The sequence below is a fragment of the Scylla paramamosain genome, chromosome 43 (genome assembly GCF_035594125.1).
Source record: "Scylla paramamosain isolate STU-SP2022 chromosome 43, ASM3559412v1, whole genome shotgun sequence".
NCBI classification, from domain to species: Eukaryota; Metazoa; Arthropoda; class Malacostraca; order Decapoda; family Portunidae; genus Scylla; species Scylla paramamosain.
The window spans coordinates 4,607,184-4,624,683 of record NC_087193.1 but is presented as its reverse complement, the minus strand read 5'-3'; the positions used below and the strand labels follow the sequence as shown (position 1 = coordinate 4,624,683).

Here is a 17,500-nt window from a genome sequence, read left to right as displayed (position 1 = left end):
CTCTCAGTTCCGTTCTTTCAAGTTTGTCTTCAACTGTTCATTTTATTTACTTCGTCTTTTTCTTATTTTTTCGTCTGTTTTTCCATCCCTTTGTGAGCGATGATTTTCGTAGGTGACTATTTATTTATTTATTTGTTTGCAATTTATTTATTTATTTATTTATTTTCTGCGCCCGATATTTGTTGAAGGATTTTTTTTTATAATGAAAGGTTTGATTTTTTTATCTTATCTTGTATTATTATTATTATTATTATTATTATTATTATTATTATTATTATTATTATTATTATTAGTAGTAGTAGTAGTAGTAGTAGTAGTAGTAGTAGTAGTAGTAATCTACACTCATTTTGTTTACTATCTTTGAGAGAGAGAGAGAGAGAGAGAGAGAGAGAGAGAGAGAGAGAGAGAGAGAGAGAGAGAGAGAGGAAACGCTGTGAAACTATCGACGTTTCCCTCTGGGCTGATGTTACCCCCTCCCTCTTCTCCCCCCCACCGTCCCCTTCTCTTCCCACTCCCTCTTCCCCTTCCTCTTGTACTCCATTCTCCCCTCACCTCCCTTCCCCTAACTCTCTCTCTCTCTCTCTCTCTCTCTCTCTCTCTCTCTCTCTCTCTCTCTCTCTCTCTCTCTCTATTATTTATTCCTACATTCTCTACAAATAATTCAATATACTACTACTACTACTACTACTACTACAATACAGCGATATGAAAGGGATAGTAGCCAGCAGATTGGGACATTTAACAAGAGGAAGAGGAGGAGCAGCAAGAAGATAATAGTAGTAAAAGTAGTAGTAGTAGTAGTAGTAGTAGTACATAGTGGTACAAGTAGAAGTAGTGAAGTATATCCTTCTGAACTTGTTGCTCGTTTTCTTTTAGAACAGACTTTTACACGGGCAACTGAAATTTAAATATATATAAGTTGTGGTAAAAAGACGCGATTTTTTTGTCCTAGTGGTTTGAAGATGACTTTTATTATAGCATGACAGCAATTGTTTTTGTCTCCAATGTCATTTTGAATAAAACTGAAATAACAGTATTTTGGAAATATTATTTTTTTAAGACATTGAAGAATATTACATAAGTATAAATGCCAAGATAAGTTTTTGTACTGCTCTTAGATACTGCAGTATTTTTGCATTATCCGTTGTTTTTGACAAATATTTTCCGCCCATTCATGACGAAACTAATAAGCAAGGTATCGAGTACCAAACCTTCGTCTTTGGCCACAGTGAAGAAGCTAATTACGTAACTCCCCGTGAGGAAGTGCTGGAATCTCACATGAACTATTTCCATAAGGCCACAGGTGTTTGACGGTGTTATTCAGATGAGACGCACCGGTCATGAAGTGCCATTAACTACTGCAGTGACGAACCCTTTCAGCACACTAAAACACTTCAATTATAGGATATAGTCATTTTCTTTGAAAGTAGACTTTAACATGGGTTACTAAAATTCAAATGTATAATTATAGAAACAAATACATGATATTGTAATATTTCTTTTTATTTAATTATAATTTATAATACAACATTACAGATTTTTATTGTTTTCTTTTTGCAATTTAAACAGAATTGATATTTTTTTTTAGTATTTGCATATGTACATTTATTTTTTTATATTAGAAAAAAATTTTTAAAACATTTTTTTTAATTGTAGTAGCGTTAAACTGCAACATAATAAATGATCTTGTAGAGTCGGAGACTTGCAACATTTTCACTCAGTACGGGCAGGTGGTATAAACGGAGTGACAAGCGCCACAATCTTTGTTGACGAATTTAATTATAGCTGAAGCCTTTAAGTCGTGTAGGGTGTGTTGAACACTTTGCTCATCTTACCAAAAGCCACAGGATTTAGAGATGTCACCCTCAGCTTGTTCAGGGGAAGCATCGATCATGAAACAATCGTCTTGAGCCACAGTGAAGATCTCTATTCATACCTGAACAGAGAACAGAACTCCATGCTAGGAAATGGCATAATCTCGCAAGAACCATTTCCTAAGGCCACGTGTTTAGTCGTGTTATGGATAACTACACCGTTCATGATGCAAGGGTGATCATTCAAGCGCCCATAAGAATCTTGCTCAGTTTCAAAAGAGCTTGTTAAAAGTACTGGAGATAGCGCCCCAACGTTTGAGGATACAGTGGCCTCCCTTGCCCCTTCCCGCTCTCTTCCCACAGAGTACCGCAAGGGGAGTGACCGCCGGCTGCTTCTCCCACGCCCGTAAATGTTTTTTCCATCTCGACTACTTTTAAGAGAATTTCGTGGAAGTAACTGTGATTTTCAAGGTTGCTTTCAAGATTCTAGTGATAGTTTAACAGATTCTCCAGTTATTTTTTCTTTTCTTTTTTTTTCATGATTCTAGCTTTAGTTTAATAATGATTCTGCAATTAATGAGGTTTTCAAGGATGGTTTTCACGATTTTAGTGATAGTTTAACGTGAACTCTTCTATTTTTGCCGTTTTTAAGGGTGTTTTCATGACTAAGAATATGTTACTTTTGTCGGAAATTGAGATGTTTGAATACGTTTTATGGAGTTATTGTGGTTTTCAAGGGTACGTTCAGGATTCAATCGATAGTTTAACAAGGATCCTTTAGTTATTGTGGCTTTCAAGGGTGTGTTCATGATTCTAATGATAGTTTAACGAGCATTCTTCCGTCTCAATAAAACTCAAGTATAAGTTTTGGGATTTTCGAGAATATTTTCATGATTCTAGTGATAGTTTAGCAAGGGTGATGAACTTACTGTGGGAAAAACGCTCATGAGAAGTTGTGAACCAGGCTAATTATCTGTGTGGCATCTGAAAACTCCTGAATGGGGAAGAAAGTGTATCAGAATGCGAGACTAAGTGCAAACCTCTTCCGAGAATCATCCTCTGGTTCCCTGACCTTGAAGGAGGAGTTCCCAATCTTACAATAGTTTTCCTGGTCCTCCTTTACATCCAAGGCCTCAAGTTTCAAGCGAGATGCGCCTTGGAGGAGAGAGAGAGAGAGAGAGAGAGAGAGAGAGAGAGAGAGAGAGAGAGAGAGAGAGAGAGAGAGAGAGAGAGAGAGTGAGAGTATGGATCACACGCTTTCTTTCAAAGGAGATTTTACATGGGTAACTAAAATTAAAATATATAAGTTAGAAAAAAATACGTTATCATTTAAAGTTCTTTGTGTTTTGATAATAATTTTTATTGCAATCTTAAGTTCTTTTATTTTTCTTTTAGAATACAAATATAATATTGAAATCGTTTTATGAATTTGCAAGTACTTATATATGTATTTTGTGTTTTTGGGATAGATTGTACGAAAGTTAATAAAGTCAACTTACTCTCTTTAACATGTATCGAAAGCTTAGATGTCATTTCTTTTATTTTTTATTTATTTATTTTTTATTTTTATTTATTTATTTATTTATTTATTTATTTTTTTTTTTATCATTTCGTGAAAGTATGACTGATAACTGTATTGGTCGCTCCAGACTTCCGAAGCGGCGCATGGGAGACAAAGACGGTGATTTCTTGATAGCGTTACTGTCTACACCGGTGATTGTGGCTGGTACTGGAGGTGTCTCGCAAGAATTACTTCCAAATGCCGCCGCCCGGGGAGTGACGCTGCTTGGAGGGAGAGAGAGAGAGAGAATGAAGGAAACTTATGGGAAATACTGAAGATATATTTGTCATTTTCAAGGCTCTCTCTCTCTCTCTCTCTCTCTCTCTCTCTCTCTCTCTCTCTCTCTCTCTCTCTCTCTCTCTCTCTCTCTCTCTCTCTCTCTCTCTCTCTCTCTCTCTCTCTCTGCTATGTTTGTTTGCAAATGTATGTGCGTCTACGTGCATGCGTGTGTTTGTGTGTAGGCGTCAAAATAATGCAATAAAAAGCTGTCAACCTCAGCTGGTGTCAATAATATGATCCAATTTAAAGTCAAATGACCCGTTTAGGTGCGAACTCTCTCTCTCTCTCTCTCTCTCTCTCTCTCTCTCTCTCTCTCTCTCTCTCTCTCTCTCTCTCTCACTTCATTCCTTTCTTTCTCTTCTCCCTCTGATTTCATCTTTCCTTGCTTCTCGTCTTTATCTCTTTCGTCTGCCTCTCTTTTAGTAGAACACACACACACACACACACACACACACACACACACACACACACACACACACACAATGCCTTCCACAAAGTACATGTAATCAATCAAAAACTCCCTTAGCGCCTTCTGCAGGAGTACTTCCCTTCAGAACACTGCAGATTCCATCACCACCACCTCCTTTATCCTCCATAGCAATACACTTAAGATCTCACAACCTCCACTTGAAACTAAAAAAAAAAAAAAATCCTTCTGTGCCTTCTACAAGAGTATTTCTCTTCAACACACCCTTCCTCTTCCCCTACAGCCATCCACCATGGATCTCATTACTCACGTACACTTGATATTGAAACCCCCTCCTTCTGCGCCTTCTACAGGAGTGTGCTATGCTGAGTTTGGTGTCCGCGTGCCCAACACATCTGGGGGCGCCTACGTGTACAGCTATGTGACGGTGGGCGAGCTGATGGCCTTCATAATCGGATGGAACATGGTGCTGGAGGAGCTGATAGGCACCTCGGCGTGTGCTTGTGCCCTCAGTGCCTGCTTCGATGCCATCTTCAACGGCGCCATCTCTTCCTCCATGAAAAGCTCCTTTGGGGCTCCGTTTGGTAAGGGGAAAGATTGTATGTGTGCAAGGGAGTGTGTGAAGAGAGTGCGGAGGGAAGTGCGAAGTGTGTGTGTGTGTGTGTGTGTGTCAGGAGATTGAGTACGTGCGGACAGAGAGGGGGATTAGGTAGGGAAGGTGAGGATCCTTTGAAAGGATGAGGAGTATTGTGAGAGAGGAGGCAGGTAAGAGGGAGGAGGAGGGGGAGCAGGAGTAGCAGAAGTATAAGGTAAAGGAGGAAGGTAAGGGGAAGAAGAGGGTAAAAGAGGAGGAAGGGGAGACAGGAGGATAAAGACGAGGAGGAGGATTACAGAGAGAAAAAAAAAAAAAAACAGATACCAAGAGACCTGTTGATCTATAACGAGAGGAGAAGGAGGAGGAGGAGGAGGAGGAGGAGGAGGAGGTAGGTAAAAGAAGGGAAGGGAAGGGAAGAGAAAATGGGCTGAATCAAAGGGGCAGAGGGCAAAGGGGAATATTTGAATAAAGGGAGGGGATTACTGAGAGAGAGAGAGAGAGAGAGAGAGAGAGAGAGAGAGAGAGAGAGAGAGAGAGAGAGAGAGAGAGAGAGAGAGAGATTCCCTACCAGCAACAGTCATGGGTTTGTCTTTCTTTCTCTTCTTCCTCATCTTCTTCTATTCCACACTCAAGTCTTTCTCTAACACAAAACTCGCACAGAAGACAAACTAAACAAGTCCAGTGTGAAACCTACAAAAAGAAAAAAAAAAAAGAAAAGAAAAAGAAAAATGAAAGTCAAGTATTTATGAAATCTAACACTAAAATCAATTAAATTCCAAATCAAACAAGTAAGATAACAAATCTAACTTTCAAACCCCATCCCTCATCTTCCACGCCTTCAGGAGAACCACCGGACCTGCTGGCATTCTTCCTGACGGTGCTGATGGGCGGGGTGCTGGTGGCTGGGGTGCGCAAGTCCGTCCTTTTCAACAACGCTCTCAACGTAGTCAACTTCGTCGTGTGGATCTTCATCATGATCGCTGGCTCCTTCTACGCTGACACAAGCAACTGGACTCAGAATGGAGGGTTCCTGCCGAAGGGGTGGCCTGGGGTGAGTGTGTTAGGGATGAGTGGATGGGTGGATGGATGGATCATACGGCGCCAAGAGGAGGGGATGGATGACAAACTAGGAGAGTGGAACGGAATATGAAAGGATTAAAAGTGTAGTGATGTTGTATAGGGTACAATTGTATGGAAGAATGGAAGGCAGTGTGATGTAATGGATGTATGGTGTATGAGAGAGAGAGAGAGAGAGAGAGAGAGAGAGAGAGAGAGAGAGAGAGAGAGAGAGAGAGAGAGAGAGAGAGAGAGAGAGAGAGAGAGAGAGAGAGACCTATACCTCTTCTTCGACCAACATGTAAAGGCACTTCACCTCACACTTGGCTCACCTCATAACTCATGTGGCGATGTGACGCGTAGAGAGAGAGAGAGAGAGAGAGAGAGAGAGAGAGAGAGAGAGAGAGAGAGAGAGAGAGAGAGAGAGAGAGAGAGAGAGAGAAACGCATCATATCACATTTTTCCACTACAAACAACACTGCTATCATCACTATCACCACTTTTCTCACTCTACCACCATCTCTGTCATCTCTAATATCACTAACACGCCCACGCCCACCGCCACGCCCACAGGTGCTGACGGGAGCGGCCACCTGCTTCTACGCCTTCATCGGTTTTGACATCATCGCTACCACGGGGGAGGAGGCGATCAACGCACGGAAGTCCATCCCTTACTCCATCGTCTACTCCCTGGTCATCATTCTTATCGCTTATGTCAGCTCCTCGGCAATCATCACGCTAATGGGTAAGACTGAGTGACTGCGGCGCCTCGTCTCTCTGTTCTGATGCTTCACACATACAACCGCGACTGAGTATATTCTGAAGCACTTCTGCGCCACATCTCCACTACTTTCCAAAGGCTCTAGTTGAAGTTACACGGGTTTTTAAGAGTGTTTTTATGGTTCTAATGACAGGTTAACAAGGTTTCTACATCATTTACAGGAGAAACACATTTGAGAACCCGACTAATCATCTCTGTGGCCTTTGAATATAGTCGTGGTGAAAGAGCAGAGCGGTTCAGAATACATGCCTCTCCGCCAGGGCTGCTTGAGGTGGTGAGTTATGTGACCCCGGGAAGTCATTAGTCACACGCTGGCCTGTGAGGAGATTTATGCCATGGATTTACGGTTTTTGTTTCCCCTTGACGTGTCTTGACGCTGATCCTTTTCGAAGTGAAATACAACAACGATCACCTATTTGAGACACCTGACGCGAGGACGACTGCGGTAAACTATCAGAAAAGGAAGAAATTTTGCTCTGTCCCCTTTTACCTTATACATTATGGATAGCGTCTAACTGTCAATCGCTCAGACGGTACTTGAAGTATCTGGAATGAGTGCTGTGAAGAGAAGCAAGGATAATAGTTTCCTCACTAGATGCCATATTGAAACCGAACCCGTAGTGAACCTCAGCCCCAGACCTCTTCACTAGCCTCTCCGCGTGTAGCACCCCACTCAGTTGCACCCAAGTGGCCGTGTGTAAGCAAGCCAAGTGTCACGGCGGAAGCGAGGAGTTAGAGATTAGTTACATATTAAAGGTTACTTAGAGATACTTATGTGTTAGTTAGAGATTAATTACGTATTAAAAGTTAGAGATTAGTGATAGGGATAATTTACTTATTAGTTTTAGTAGAGTTAAATTAGTGTTATTTCAAATTTAGTTAGGAATTAGGATTGAGAGTATAAGTTAGAGATTAGTTAGATGTCAGTTAGTCATTCAGTTAGATACTTAAGGTTGACTTGTATGTTAGGTTCAGTAAAGTTAGTTTGCAGTCAGTTGCAGGAGGAGGAATACAAGACAGTGTTAAGCTGGCTGTGGACCTGGCAAGGGAGTTAGTCAGGGAGTCAATAGTGGTGAAAATTTGAAGTGTTCACAGCAATGCAAATTGTTCAATATAGAAGACACCACCACCACCACCACCACTACCACCACCACTATCACCACCACCACCACCACTACTACTACTACTACTACTACTACTACTACTACTACTACTACTACTACTACTACTACTACTGCTACCACTACAGTCACCACCACGATCACAACCACCCCTACTCCTCGTATCACAACCATAACACCAACTACCCTTCCCAACCACCACTACCACTACCACCACCACTATCACCACCACTACTACTACCACCGTCACCACCACGATCACAACCACCCATACTCCTCGTATCACAACCATAACACCAACTATCCTTCCCAACCACCACCACCACCACCACCACCACCTTCCCCACAGCGCCGTATGACCAGCTGGACGAGGACTCTGCCCTGGTGAAAGTGTTTGACCAGGTCGGGGCCCACAAATGCAAGAACTTCGTGGCCATAGGAGCGCTGGCTGGCCTCACCGTGTCTATGTTTGGCTCCATGTTCTCCCTGCCCAGGATTGTTTACGCCATGGCCAAGGACGGGCTTGTGTTTAAGTACGTGTGTGTGTGTGTGTGTGTGTGTGTGTGTGTGTGTGTGTGTGTGTGTGTGTGTGTGTGTGTGTGTGTGTGTGTGCGAGTTATTGTTTTGATAATATGATTTTTTCTTTTGTTTTATCTATTTCTTGTAGTTTTATTTCATTTATTTTTGTTGTCCTTATTTTTTTGTGTGGATGTCCTTGTCCGTTGTGTGTACTTGGCATTGTTTTATTGATGCTATTTTTTTCTTTGTGTGTGTGTGTGTGTGTGTGTGTGTGTGTGTGTGTGTGTGTGTGTGTGTGTGTGTGTGTGTGTGTGTGTGTGTGTGTGTGTGTGTGTGTGTGTGTGTGTGTGTGTGTGTGTGTGTTTGTCTTCTTTTTTTATGTTGGAATGTAGGTATGTACGTCAATCTGTCTTTACCTGTACGAGTTATGTGATTATCGTGTCTTTTTTTTCTTTTTTTTTATGGTGGAAAGTACGTATTTTTCTTTTTATTTATTTGAACAACTACTACTACTACTACTACTACTACTACTACTACTACTACTACTACTACTATTATCATCATTATTATTGTTTACATTTATACTTGTTTATCGGAATGTACGTTAATTTGCCTTCATTTGTACGACCTAGTTTATATTGTATTTATTATTTGCCTTTTGTTTTTGCTTCAGTTCTTATTTTTCTCTCTTTTCAATTCCCGCTTTTGATTGTTTTGTTTGTATCATATATATTTTTTTTATTTATTAATTTATCTTTACATTATTCATTTGTGTTGGTGACCTCATATACCTTTCTCGCCTACGTCTCTCTCTCTCTCTCTCTCTCTCTCTCTCTCTCTCTCTCTCTCTCTCTCTCTCTCTCTCTCTCTCTCTCTCTCTCTCTCTCTCTCTCTCTCTCTCTCTCTCTCTCTCTCTCAGGAGGTCGTTCTTCTCTGTCGCTCTTAATCGCTTTCTTTATCTCTCTAATTATATGAAACTCTCTCTCTCTCTCTCTCTCTCTCTCTCTCTCTCTCTCTCTCTCTCTCTCTCTCTCTCTCTCTCTCTCTCTCTGGGACTAATTTTAGCATTCCTTCCTTAATCATCGAGATACTTTGATTAATGGTGGGGCTGTCTTGGCTAATGACTCTCTCTCTCTCTCTCTCTCTCTCTCTCTCTCTCTCTCTCTCTCTCTCTCTCTCTCTCTCTCTCTCTCTCTCTCTCTCTCTCTCTCTCTCTCTCTCTCTCTCTCTCTGGTAACTAATGTATGTTTTTTTCTCTCATTCTTCCTCCCACACTGCTCCCATCCTCCTCCTCCTCGTCCTCCTCCTCCTCCTCCTCCTCCTCCTCCTCCTCCTCCTCCTCCTCCTCCTCCTCCTCCTCCACTTCCTCCACCGTCCCCTGCAGGAGTCTAAGTAACGTATGGGACGTGACGGGCACCCCAGCAGTAGCCACGATTGTTTTTGGCCTCGGCGCTGCCTTTGCTGCCATGTTCATCTCCCTCACTGTCCTGGTCGAGATGATGTCCATTGGTGAGTGTACAGTGGGGGTCATAAGTCTTGTCACCTTCCTTCAGTCTTAAGTACCTAGTTTGTTGTTGGTGTGTTTCAGTGTTTTTTAAATTTCTCTTTTTCCTATTTGGTATGTTTTTATTCTTTCTCTCTCTTTTAAGGTCTAATCTATTCTTTTTTTTTTTTATCTTTTTCTTCAGTCTTGAGTCCTATCTAGTTACTTCCATCTAATGTGTCTTAGTGTTTTCCTCTGGTCTTGTTCGTATTTAGTTAATTCTGTCATTATGTTGATATTTTCCTTTTAGCCTTAAGTTATATTCTAGTTACTCCCATTCAGTGTGTTTTTTTGTTTTTTTATCTCTTCATTCTATCTTAAGCTTTAATCCAGTTAATTCTATCCATTGCGTGTTAATCTTTCCTTCAGTCTCGAGTACTTATGCAATTACTTCTATGCCTTGTAATATCTTCTTCCTTTAGGCTTAAGTGCTAGTGTAGTTTCTCCCATCCAGTGTGTTTTGAATCATCCCTTCAGTCTTAAGCTCTGATGCACTGGCAGTCTCCTAACACTGTGAATACACGCGAAGCTCCAAGTGAATGTATCATGTTACTGACTAAACTTTCCCAGCAGATCCGAGGACTTAAGGTCGAAGTGAAAACTCTTACCTGAAGTGAATATGTTGTTTATCCCTAACCTTACCTGTGTATTTTACCTTCTCTTATATTTCCTTGATCTAGTCACAAGTATAACAAAAACCTGACAAGACACTCCAGGAGGACTTAACTGAAGAAAAACACCAAGCTGGAAGTGAAAGGGTTATTTTACTGGACTCCTTCATAAATTACCTGTGTGTTTACCTTCCCTTATATTCCCTTCATCTATTAACAAGTCTAACAAAAACCTGACAAGACATTCCAGGAGGACTTAACTGAGGAAAAAACACTAAGCTGGAAGTGAATAGGTCTGTAATCGATTCAGCCAAGACCTTACTTACCTTTACCTGTGTGTACTTGCCTCCAGGTGTCTGTCCATACACACCTTCCCCGACAGAGTGTCTCTAACATTGTCCGACAGAGGGCAGTGTACTCGTCCCCTTCCCGCCTTTATGGATTAGAAGCAGCGGATCATTTCTTCCCGATAGAGACCTTGCCCTCTCCCCGATAAGAGGTGACTCATAATTTCCCGATCAAGAACGAGAAGAGTAAGAGTTTTCTCATCTTTTCCCGATAGAGGAGAAAAAAATTGTGTTCTGACATTTCCTGGTAGAGAGGAAAAAGAGGAAAGTGAGAGAGAAAGAAAAAAAAACTACTTCATTTTCCGATAGAGCGCAAAAAAAAAAAAAAGGAAAGAAAAAACCGTAAAAAAAAAAGGTGTAGTGTAAGTATTTCTCCTGTTTCCCGATAGAGGGCAAAAAGAGAATGTTTCGCTCACTCTCCGACAGATGGCAGTGAACATCAATCGATTAAGTGTGTTTTTATAGTATCTTAATTTATTTTTAAAGATAAATACAGTAATCTACGCACCAATCCTAAGAATTTGAAATAATATTTTACAGGTATACAATAGTTCTTTAACTAAGGAACAGATCCCTATTATCAGGTAGAAATTTTGAGACTGAAAATTTGTTCACTTTTTTTTATATAAGTATCGCCACACTCCCTGCCACGCGCATCACTCAATCACCCTCACGTGCATTGCAATCTCAACCCTTCCTCTCCCTCTCCCTCTCCCTCTTCATCTCCCTCTTCCTCCTTTCCACCTTTAGCTTCTTTATCACTCCTACCGTTTATTTCTGTCCTCTCCTTTCTTCCTTTTCTCCTTTTTCCCTCATTTTCATCTCCTCTGTCCTTCCTTTCTTCTCTTTGTTATTCGCTCCCTTCTTCCCTCTCTCCTTTCTCCCGCTCTTGTTCCCTCTCCTCCATTTTCACATTCTCTTCCTTCTCTGCCCTTCCTTCTTCTTCTTTTCCCTCACGCCTTTTTCTCACCCTTCTTCCTTCTCCCTGTTCTCTACCCTCTCTCCTTTCTTCCTCCTTCCCTCACTTCTTCCCTCTCTCCTTTCCCCCTCCCTTCTTGTTTTCCATTCTCTATCCTTTCTTCCCTCCTCACCTTCATCCTTCCTCCTCACTCACTATCTCCGTCTCTATCCTTCCCTCAGTCATGCATGTAACAATATATGTAATTAGACTTCATTACAACCTAAGCCACATTCCCACGTCACGCACGCCGCCCCTTCATCGCCTCCCTCAGGATCGTGACCACTATCATTCCCGCCTGTACCTTAGTCTGCCCCATGAGTTATTAAGGCTATTGACGTGCTGGCCTGGATATCTGAAGGTGCGGGAGTGGAGGCTGATTGCGTGCTGTGATTGCAAGGCGGTACGGGAAGTTAAGGGGCTTTTGTGCTTGTGGATCGCTGTAGGAGTGTGAAAACTGTATGGAAAGTAGGAAATTTGGTTCGGTTTGTGCTGTGATTGGAAGGTTGTACAGGAAGCTGGGTGGTTTTTTGTTGTTAGTGATGATGTTGTAGTGTGTGTGATGTGCATGGAAGCTAACTAAAACTAAGCTGATTAAAAGATAATTGACTAGAAGGCACCACACATTTAGTTCAGATAGCCGCCATCAGAGAGCACTGTAGCCGCTGAATTAGTTTAAATCTTACCAATAGAGGATGCTGTTCCCTTTAATAGTTACGCACATAACCAACAGATTTCAGGAACGCCTCTTTCGTGTCTCGCTCTTCAGTCTGACTTTCCGTGCCTTCCACAACGAGTCGGGAAAGAAATCACTACTTAATGTGACGAAATTAGAGTAGTGACGCAGACAGGGGCGCGCTCAACAGGTGTGTGTGAAGCCGCCCACTCACCTGGCGAGGCGGTGGGAGTCAAGGTGTGGGAGTCAAGGGAAATGGAAAGGAAATCTGACATCTTTGCAGAAAATTGACGGGCAGTTTCGTGACTCGCGGTCCACCTAGATAGACAGACAGAAAATAGATGTTTACCTACACATCACAAATCAAAAGACTGCAAAACGACAAGTAAAAATGACAGAAATTAATAAATAAGTGAATAGATACTCGTAGATAGATAAATAGAGATAGACAGATAAAAAAAGATATAGACGTTTACCTACACATCACAAACAAAAACATTGCAAAAAAACAACAATAAGTAAAAAAACACGCAAAAAAAAACACGACCGAAACAAACAAACAAACAAAACAAAAGACAAACAAATAAACAAACAAAAAAAAAACGAAATAAACACAGGTAAACATAACAGAATAACAACAACAACCAAACACACCACAAACAACACATCACCCTTCAGCTAACCACACCACAAACACAACACATCACTACCACAGCTGACCACCACCACCAACACATCACCACCTCAATTAACTGCCACTCTCCCTTACAGGCACACTGCTGGCCTACACCCTCGTCTCAACTTGCGTCCTGATACTTCGCTACCAGCCTCACTCCACCACTCTCCTTGAAATGTTACCAGAGAGTATTAGAACCCCCTCGCTGGCACCCCCCTTCCTGGCTCCCCCACCCGCTCCCCCACCAACGTGAGGCCCTAGGGTGGTGTTGGGGATGGGGGTGATGGGTGTGCGTGGGTGTGTGAGGGTTTATTGGTGACTAGATTGAGTAGTTTTGGGTTAGGAAGTGTGTGTGTGTGTTTGTTTGTTTGGGTTGTGTGTGTTTGTTTGTGTGTGTGTGTGTGTGTGTGTGTGTTCTTTCTTGTCGTATCTTTCTATTCGATCCGTTTTTCTCTCTCTCTCTCTCTCTCTCTCTCTCTCTCTCTCTCTCTCTCTCTCTCTCTCTCTCTCTCTCTCTCTCTCTCTCTCTCTCTCTCAAGATGACTCATAAGAATTTCCACCTACCTTACATCCTTCCCTCCTCCTTCTACTCCTCCTCCCCCTCCCCTTCCTCCTCCTCCTCCTCCTCCTCCTCCTCCTCCTCCTCCTCCTCCTCCTCCTCCTCCTCCTCCTCCTCCTCTTCCTGCCGTCTTCTTTTTTTTTTTTAAGGGTCAGGGTTTATTGAGGTCCCCGTAGTCATAATGAACAAGGTAGAAAAGATGAGTCTCCCCCTCTCCCTCTCCCTCTCCCTCTCTCTCTCTCTCTCTCCCTCTCCTTTCCCTCCCTGTTACTGATAATCTTCCTCATTTTCTTCTTTCCCTTCCTTAATGTTGAATGGTTATCTCTCTCTCTCTCTCTCTCTCTCTCTCTCTCTCTCTCTCTCTCTCTCTCTCTCTCTCTCTCTCTCTCTCTCTTTAAGTTCTTTAAGCTCTTCTCTTTCTCCCTCTCACTTCCTACCTTTCTCTCCTTCTCTTTCTCTCACTTCTTTATGCATTATTCATTCTCTATCTCTTTCTCTTTCTCCTTCTTCTCTCTTTTCTCCATCTCTTCCTTCTGTCTCCTCCTTCATTCTGCCTGCCTTATCTTTCCTCATTATAATACTCTCTCTCTCTCTCTCTCTCTCTCTCTCTCTCTCTCTCTCTCTCTCTCTCTCTCTCTCTCTCTCTCTCTCTCTCTCTTTTCTTTGTCATCTCTTTCCTCCATCTCTCCTCCTATTCCTTCTTTCGCCCTATCTGCACTATCTCTCTCTCTCTCTCTCTCTCTCTCTCTCTCTCTCTCTCTCTCTCTCTCTCTCTCTCTCTCTCTCTCTCTCTCTCCAATCATAATTTTTCTACTTCTATTTACCTCCCTTTGTCTCCCTTTCTATTTTTCTCCCTTTCCTTTCTCTTTTTCTCTCTGTCCATTTCTCCTCTCCTTGATCTCCCTGTCGATTTTTTCTCCTCTCTTTCTCTCCCTTTCCTTCCACTCCCTCTTCAGAACTTATCTCTCCCACCCACCCATTCTCTCTCTCTCTCTCTCTCTCTCTCTCTCTCTCTCTCTCTCTCTCTCTCTCTCTCTCTCTCTCTCTCTCTCTCTCTCTGCCTCTTCTTTTCGCCTCTGTCTTCTCTCTTTCTCTTCTCCCTTCACTTTCCCTCCTCTCTCCGATTTCTCCCTCTTCTTCCTTCCCTCTCCCCCTTCGCTCTTTTTCTTCCTCTCCCCTCTTCCTCTTTCCTTTCTCCCTTCACTGTCTCATCCCTCCTCTCCCTATATCTCCCTACTCTCCCTCTCTCTCCCCCTCCGGCTCGCTACCCCCCCGTGCCTCGTCTTTCCCCAGAGCAACGTCACTACCGCCCTGGGGTTGCGCGTGTCGTCCGCCGTCACGCCCCAGACCCTGACGGCGGCGCTGCAGCAGAACGGAGGGGCGCGTATCCCCCCTCCGGCTTGCCCCTCGAGCAGAAAGTGACAGTCAAGGTGCTTTACTCACTCAATCACTCACTCACTCACTCACTCACTCACTTAGGTATTTTTTGTAGTGTAGTTCCTTTTAGATTTGAATTTTTTACTTTTTTTTTCGTTCATTGCTGACCGACTCAATTTACTACTCCACATATCCCAAAAAATTTTTATATGCCTATTTTTCTTGTTTTTTTTATTGTTATTTATTTATTTATTTTTTTTTTAGTCAAGAATGTTTTTGCGCGTTTGTTCGCTGCTAACCGTTCACTCACCCGTTTTCTATTTGTCTTTTTTTTTTTTTCGTTTTTTTTTTATATAATTCTTGTGGTAGTTCTTTTTATTGTTTTATTTTCCTTTTTTTTTTTTATCATTGCAATAGTTTTATTTTTATTTTTTTCTGTCCGTATTTTCTTTAGTTACCATGAAGGTTATTTGTTCGTTCCCCCATTGATCAGTTTCCCGTTTTCTACTTGTCGTTTAAGGGATGTCGATTGTAGGGTTTTTATTGGCTTTTTTTACAATTTACAAGAAATCATAGAGTAGTTCTTGTCATCATTGTTATTTCGTACACCGACTGACTCATTCTCCATTTTCTATGTGTCCTTTTTTTTTAGGGTATTATATAGTAGTTCATTTATTGTCTTATTTATTTGTTTATTTGTTTATTTATCCATGTCCTTTTTTTATATTTATGTTTTTATATTCATGTTCCCTCATTCGCTGACCGTTTTCCTTCGTTTTCTTTGTTTTATCGTACTAAAGAAATGTACGGTAGTTTGTTATTGTCATATTATGTCAGACTTTTTGCCTTCACTCATTCGTACAGCTGGTGACGGTTACTCAATCCACTGACTGACTCCCCGTGTTCACATTTCAGGACTTGTATTGTATCTTTAATGAATATGTTTGTCCAATCATTCACTGGCCGGATACTGACACTCGGTTATCATTATTATTATTATTATTATTATTATTATTATTATTATTATTATTATTATTATTATTATTATTATTAAAGCGCCTTGTCTTTTTTCTCATATGCTTGCCTGCTGCTGCTGCTGCTGCTGTTTTTTTCCTATTGTTTCACTGCTTCTAGTTTCCTTATTTCATAATTTCCTAGTTTCGCTTCTGCTGCTATGATTTTTCTTTTCTTTTCTTTTCTTTTCTTTCTATATTTCTTTCCTGGTATGAAAAGGATTGCCTGCTTGAGGTGATGGTGGTGGTGGTGGTGGTGGCTGCTAGTTGTAGTAGTAGTAGTAGTGGTAGTAGTAGTAGTCAGCTTGATTACACTTAGACGCCACAGCAACGAGATCATATGGCGCTGTAAAAATACTTGTAGTAGTAGTAGTAGTAGTAGTAGTAGTAGTAGTAGTAGTAGTAGTAGTAGCATTAAGACCAGCATTACTTCTGGAGAGGCAAATGAAGACACCTCTGCAAGTAACTGAACTGGCCAGCCTATTTGAAACCTTTTATCTAATTGAATTTCTAAGGAGACCAACAATTTCGCTTCTTTTCTTTCACTTCCTCTGTGCCCTTAGCTGTCTTCCCTTCCCTTCACAATTATAACGTAAATAAATACATACATAAATAGAAGAAGAAATAGATAAACATGTTAAAAAAAAAAGGTTAAATCACAGTTTCCATATTTTTATTACTCTTTCCTCTCTCTAAATAAATAAATTGATAAACAAAAACAAAGTACAAATAAAGGTTCAATAACACAGTAATCATTTCTTATCACCATCTGTCTCTCTCCTCTCCGTTCTTCCCTCCTTCACCGCCTCCTTCACCGCCTCCTCCACCGCCTCCTTCACCGCCTCCTTCACCACCTCCTTCACCGTCCCTGCAGAAGGTGATGCGCTCCTCCCCTGACTCTGACGACACCGGCAACACAGAGGAGGGCAGCGAATCATGGCGCCGCGAGGATGACTACATGGTGAGCGACAGATACGAGAACAGGTACTACGGTTCTGTGCCCGCCGCCCCCCGCGTCCCCAGGTGGTACGACAGGTGAGTCAAAGGTGCCCGTTGATTGATTAGCTTACCTGGAGATGGGTTTGACAGGTAGAAGTATAAGTTATCAGGTATACGTGGGTTAGTTAGTTTATGTTATTTTGATAGGGATGGCTAATCAGGATACATAGGTGTGCTTTCTGACAGGTAAAGTTGCTAATTAGCTTACCTGGATGTAATTTTGAGAGGTATAAATAGAGGTTAGCTAGTGTGAGTGGGTTAATTAGTTTATATGTGGTGTTTTGACAGGTATGCATCAATTAGTTCACCTGGAGATAGGATTTTTGCTAGGTGTGAATGGGTTAATTAGCTTACCTGTGTTATTTTTGCGGGTATGTTTAATTATGTTTACCTGGGTGTTTTTTTGACAGGTATACTTAATTTGGTTACCTGGGTGTTGTTTTCACAGAGTTAATTAGGTTACCTGAGTGTTATTTTACCAAGTTAGTTAATTAGCTGACTTGAGTGATATTTTGACAGGTATATCCGGTTAATTTACCTGGGTAGTTGGACGGAAAAGGGCCAGGAGGCTTATTAAAACTGGAAAAG

At 41.7% G+C, this 17,500-nt stretch overlaps 1 protein-coding gene across 1 annotated transcript in view; it reads left to right on the top strand.

The window, feature by feature from the left end:
• Positions 1-17,500, top strand: part of LOC135093463 (solute carrier family 7 member 14-like) — a 71,684-nt gene that overhangs the window by 50,490 nt on the left and 3,694 nt on the right. The window contains exons 3-10 of the mRNA XM_063992741.1: positions 4,435-4,665; positions 5,519-5,727; positions 6,306-6,477; positions 7,984-8,167; positions 9,538-9,662; positions 13,060-13,213; positions 15,816-15,825; positions 16,788-16,948. Coding sequence (XP_063848811.1) covers positions 4,435-4,665; positions 5,519-5,727; positions 6,306-6,477; positions 7,984-8,167; positions 9,538-9,662; positions 13,060-13,213; positions 15,816-15,825; positions 16,788-16,948 — 1,246 coding nt within the window. The remainder of the gene's footprint in view (positions 1-4,434; positions 4,666-5,518; positions 5,728-6,305; positions 6,478-7,983; positions 8,168-9,537; positions 9,663-13,059; positions 13,214-15,815; positions 15,826-16,787; positions 16,949-17,500) is intronic.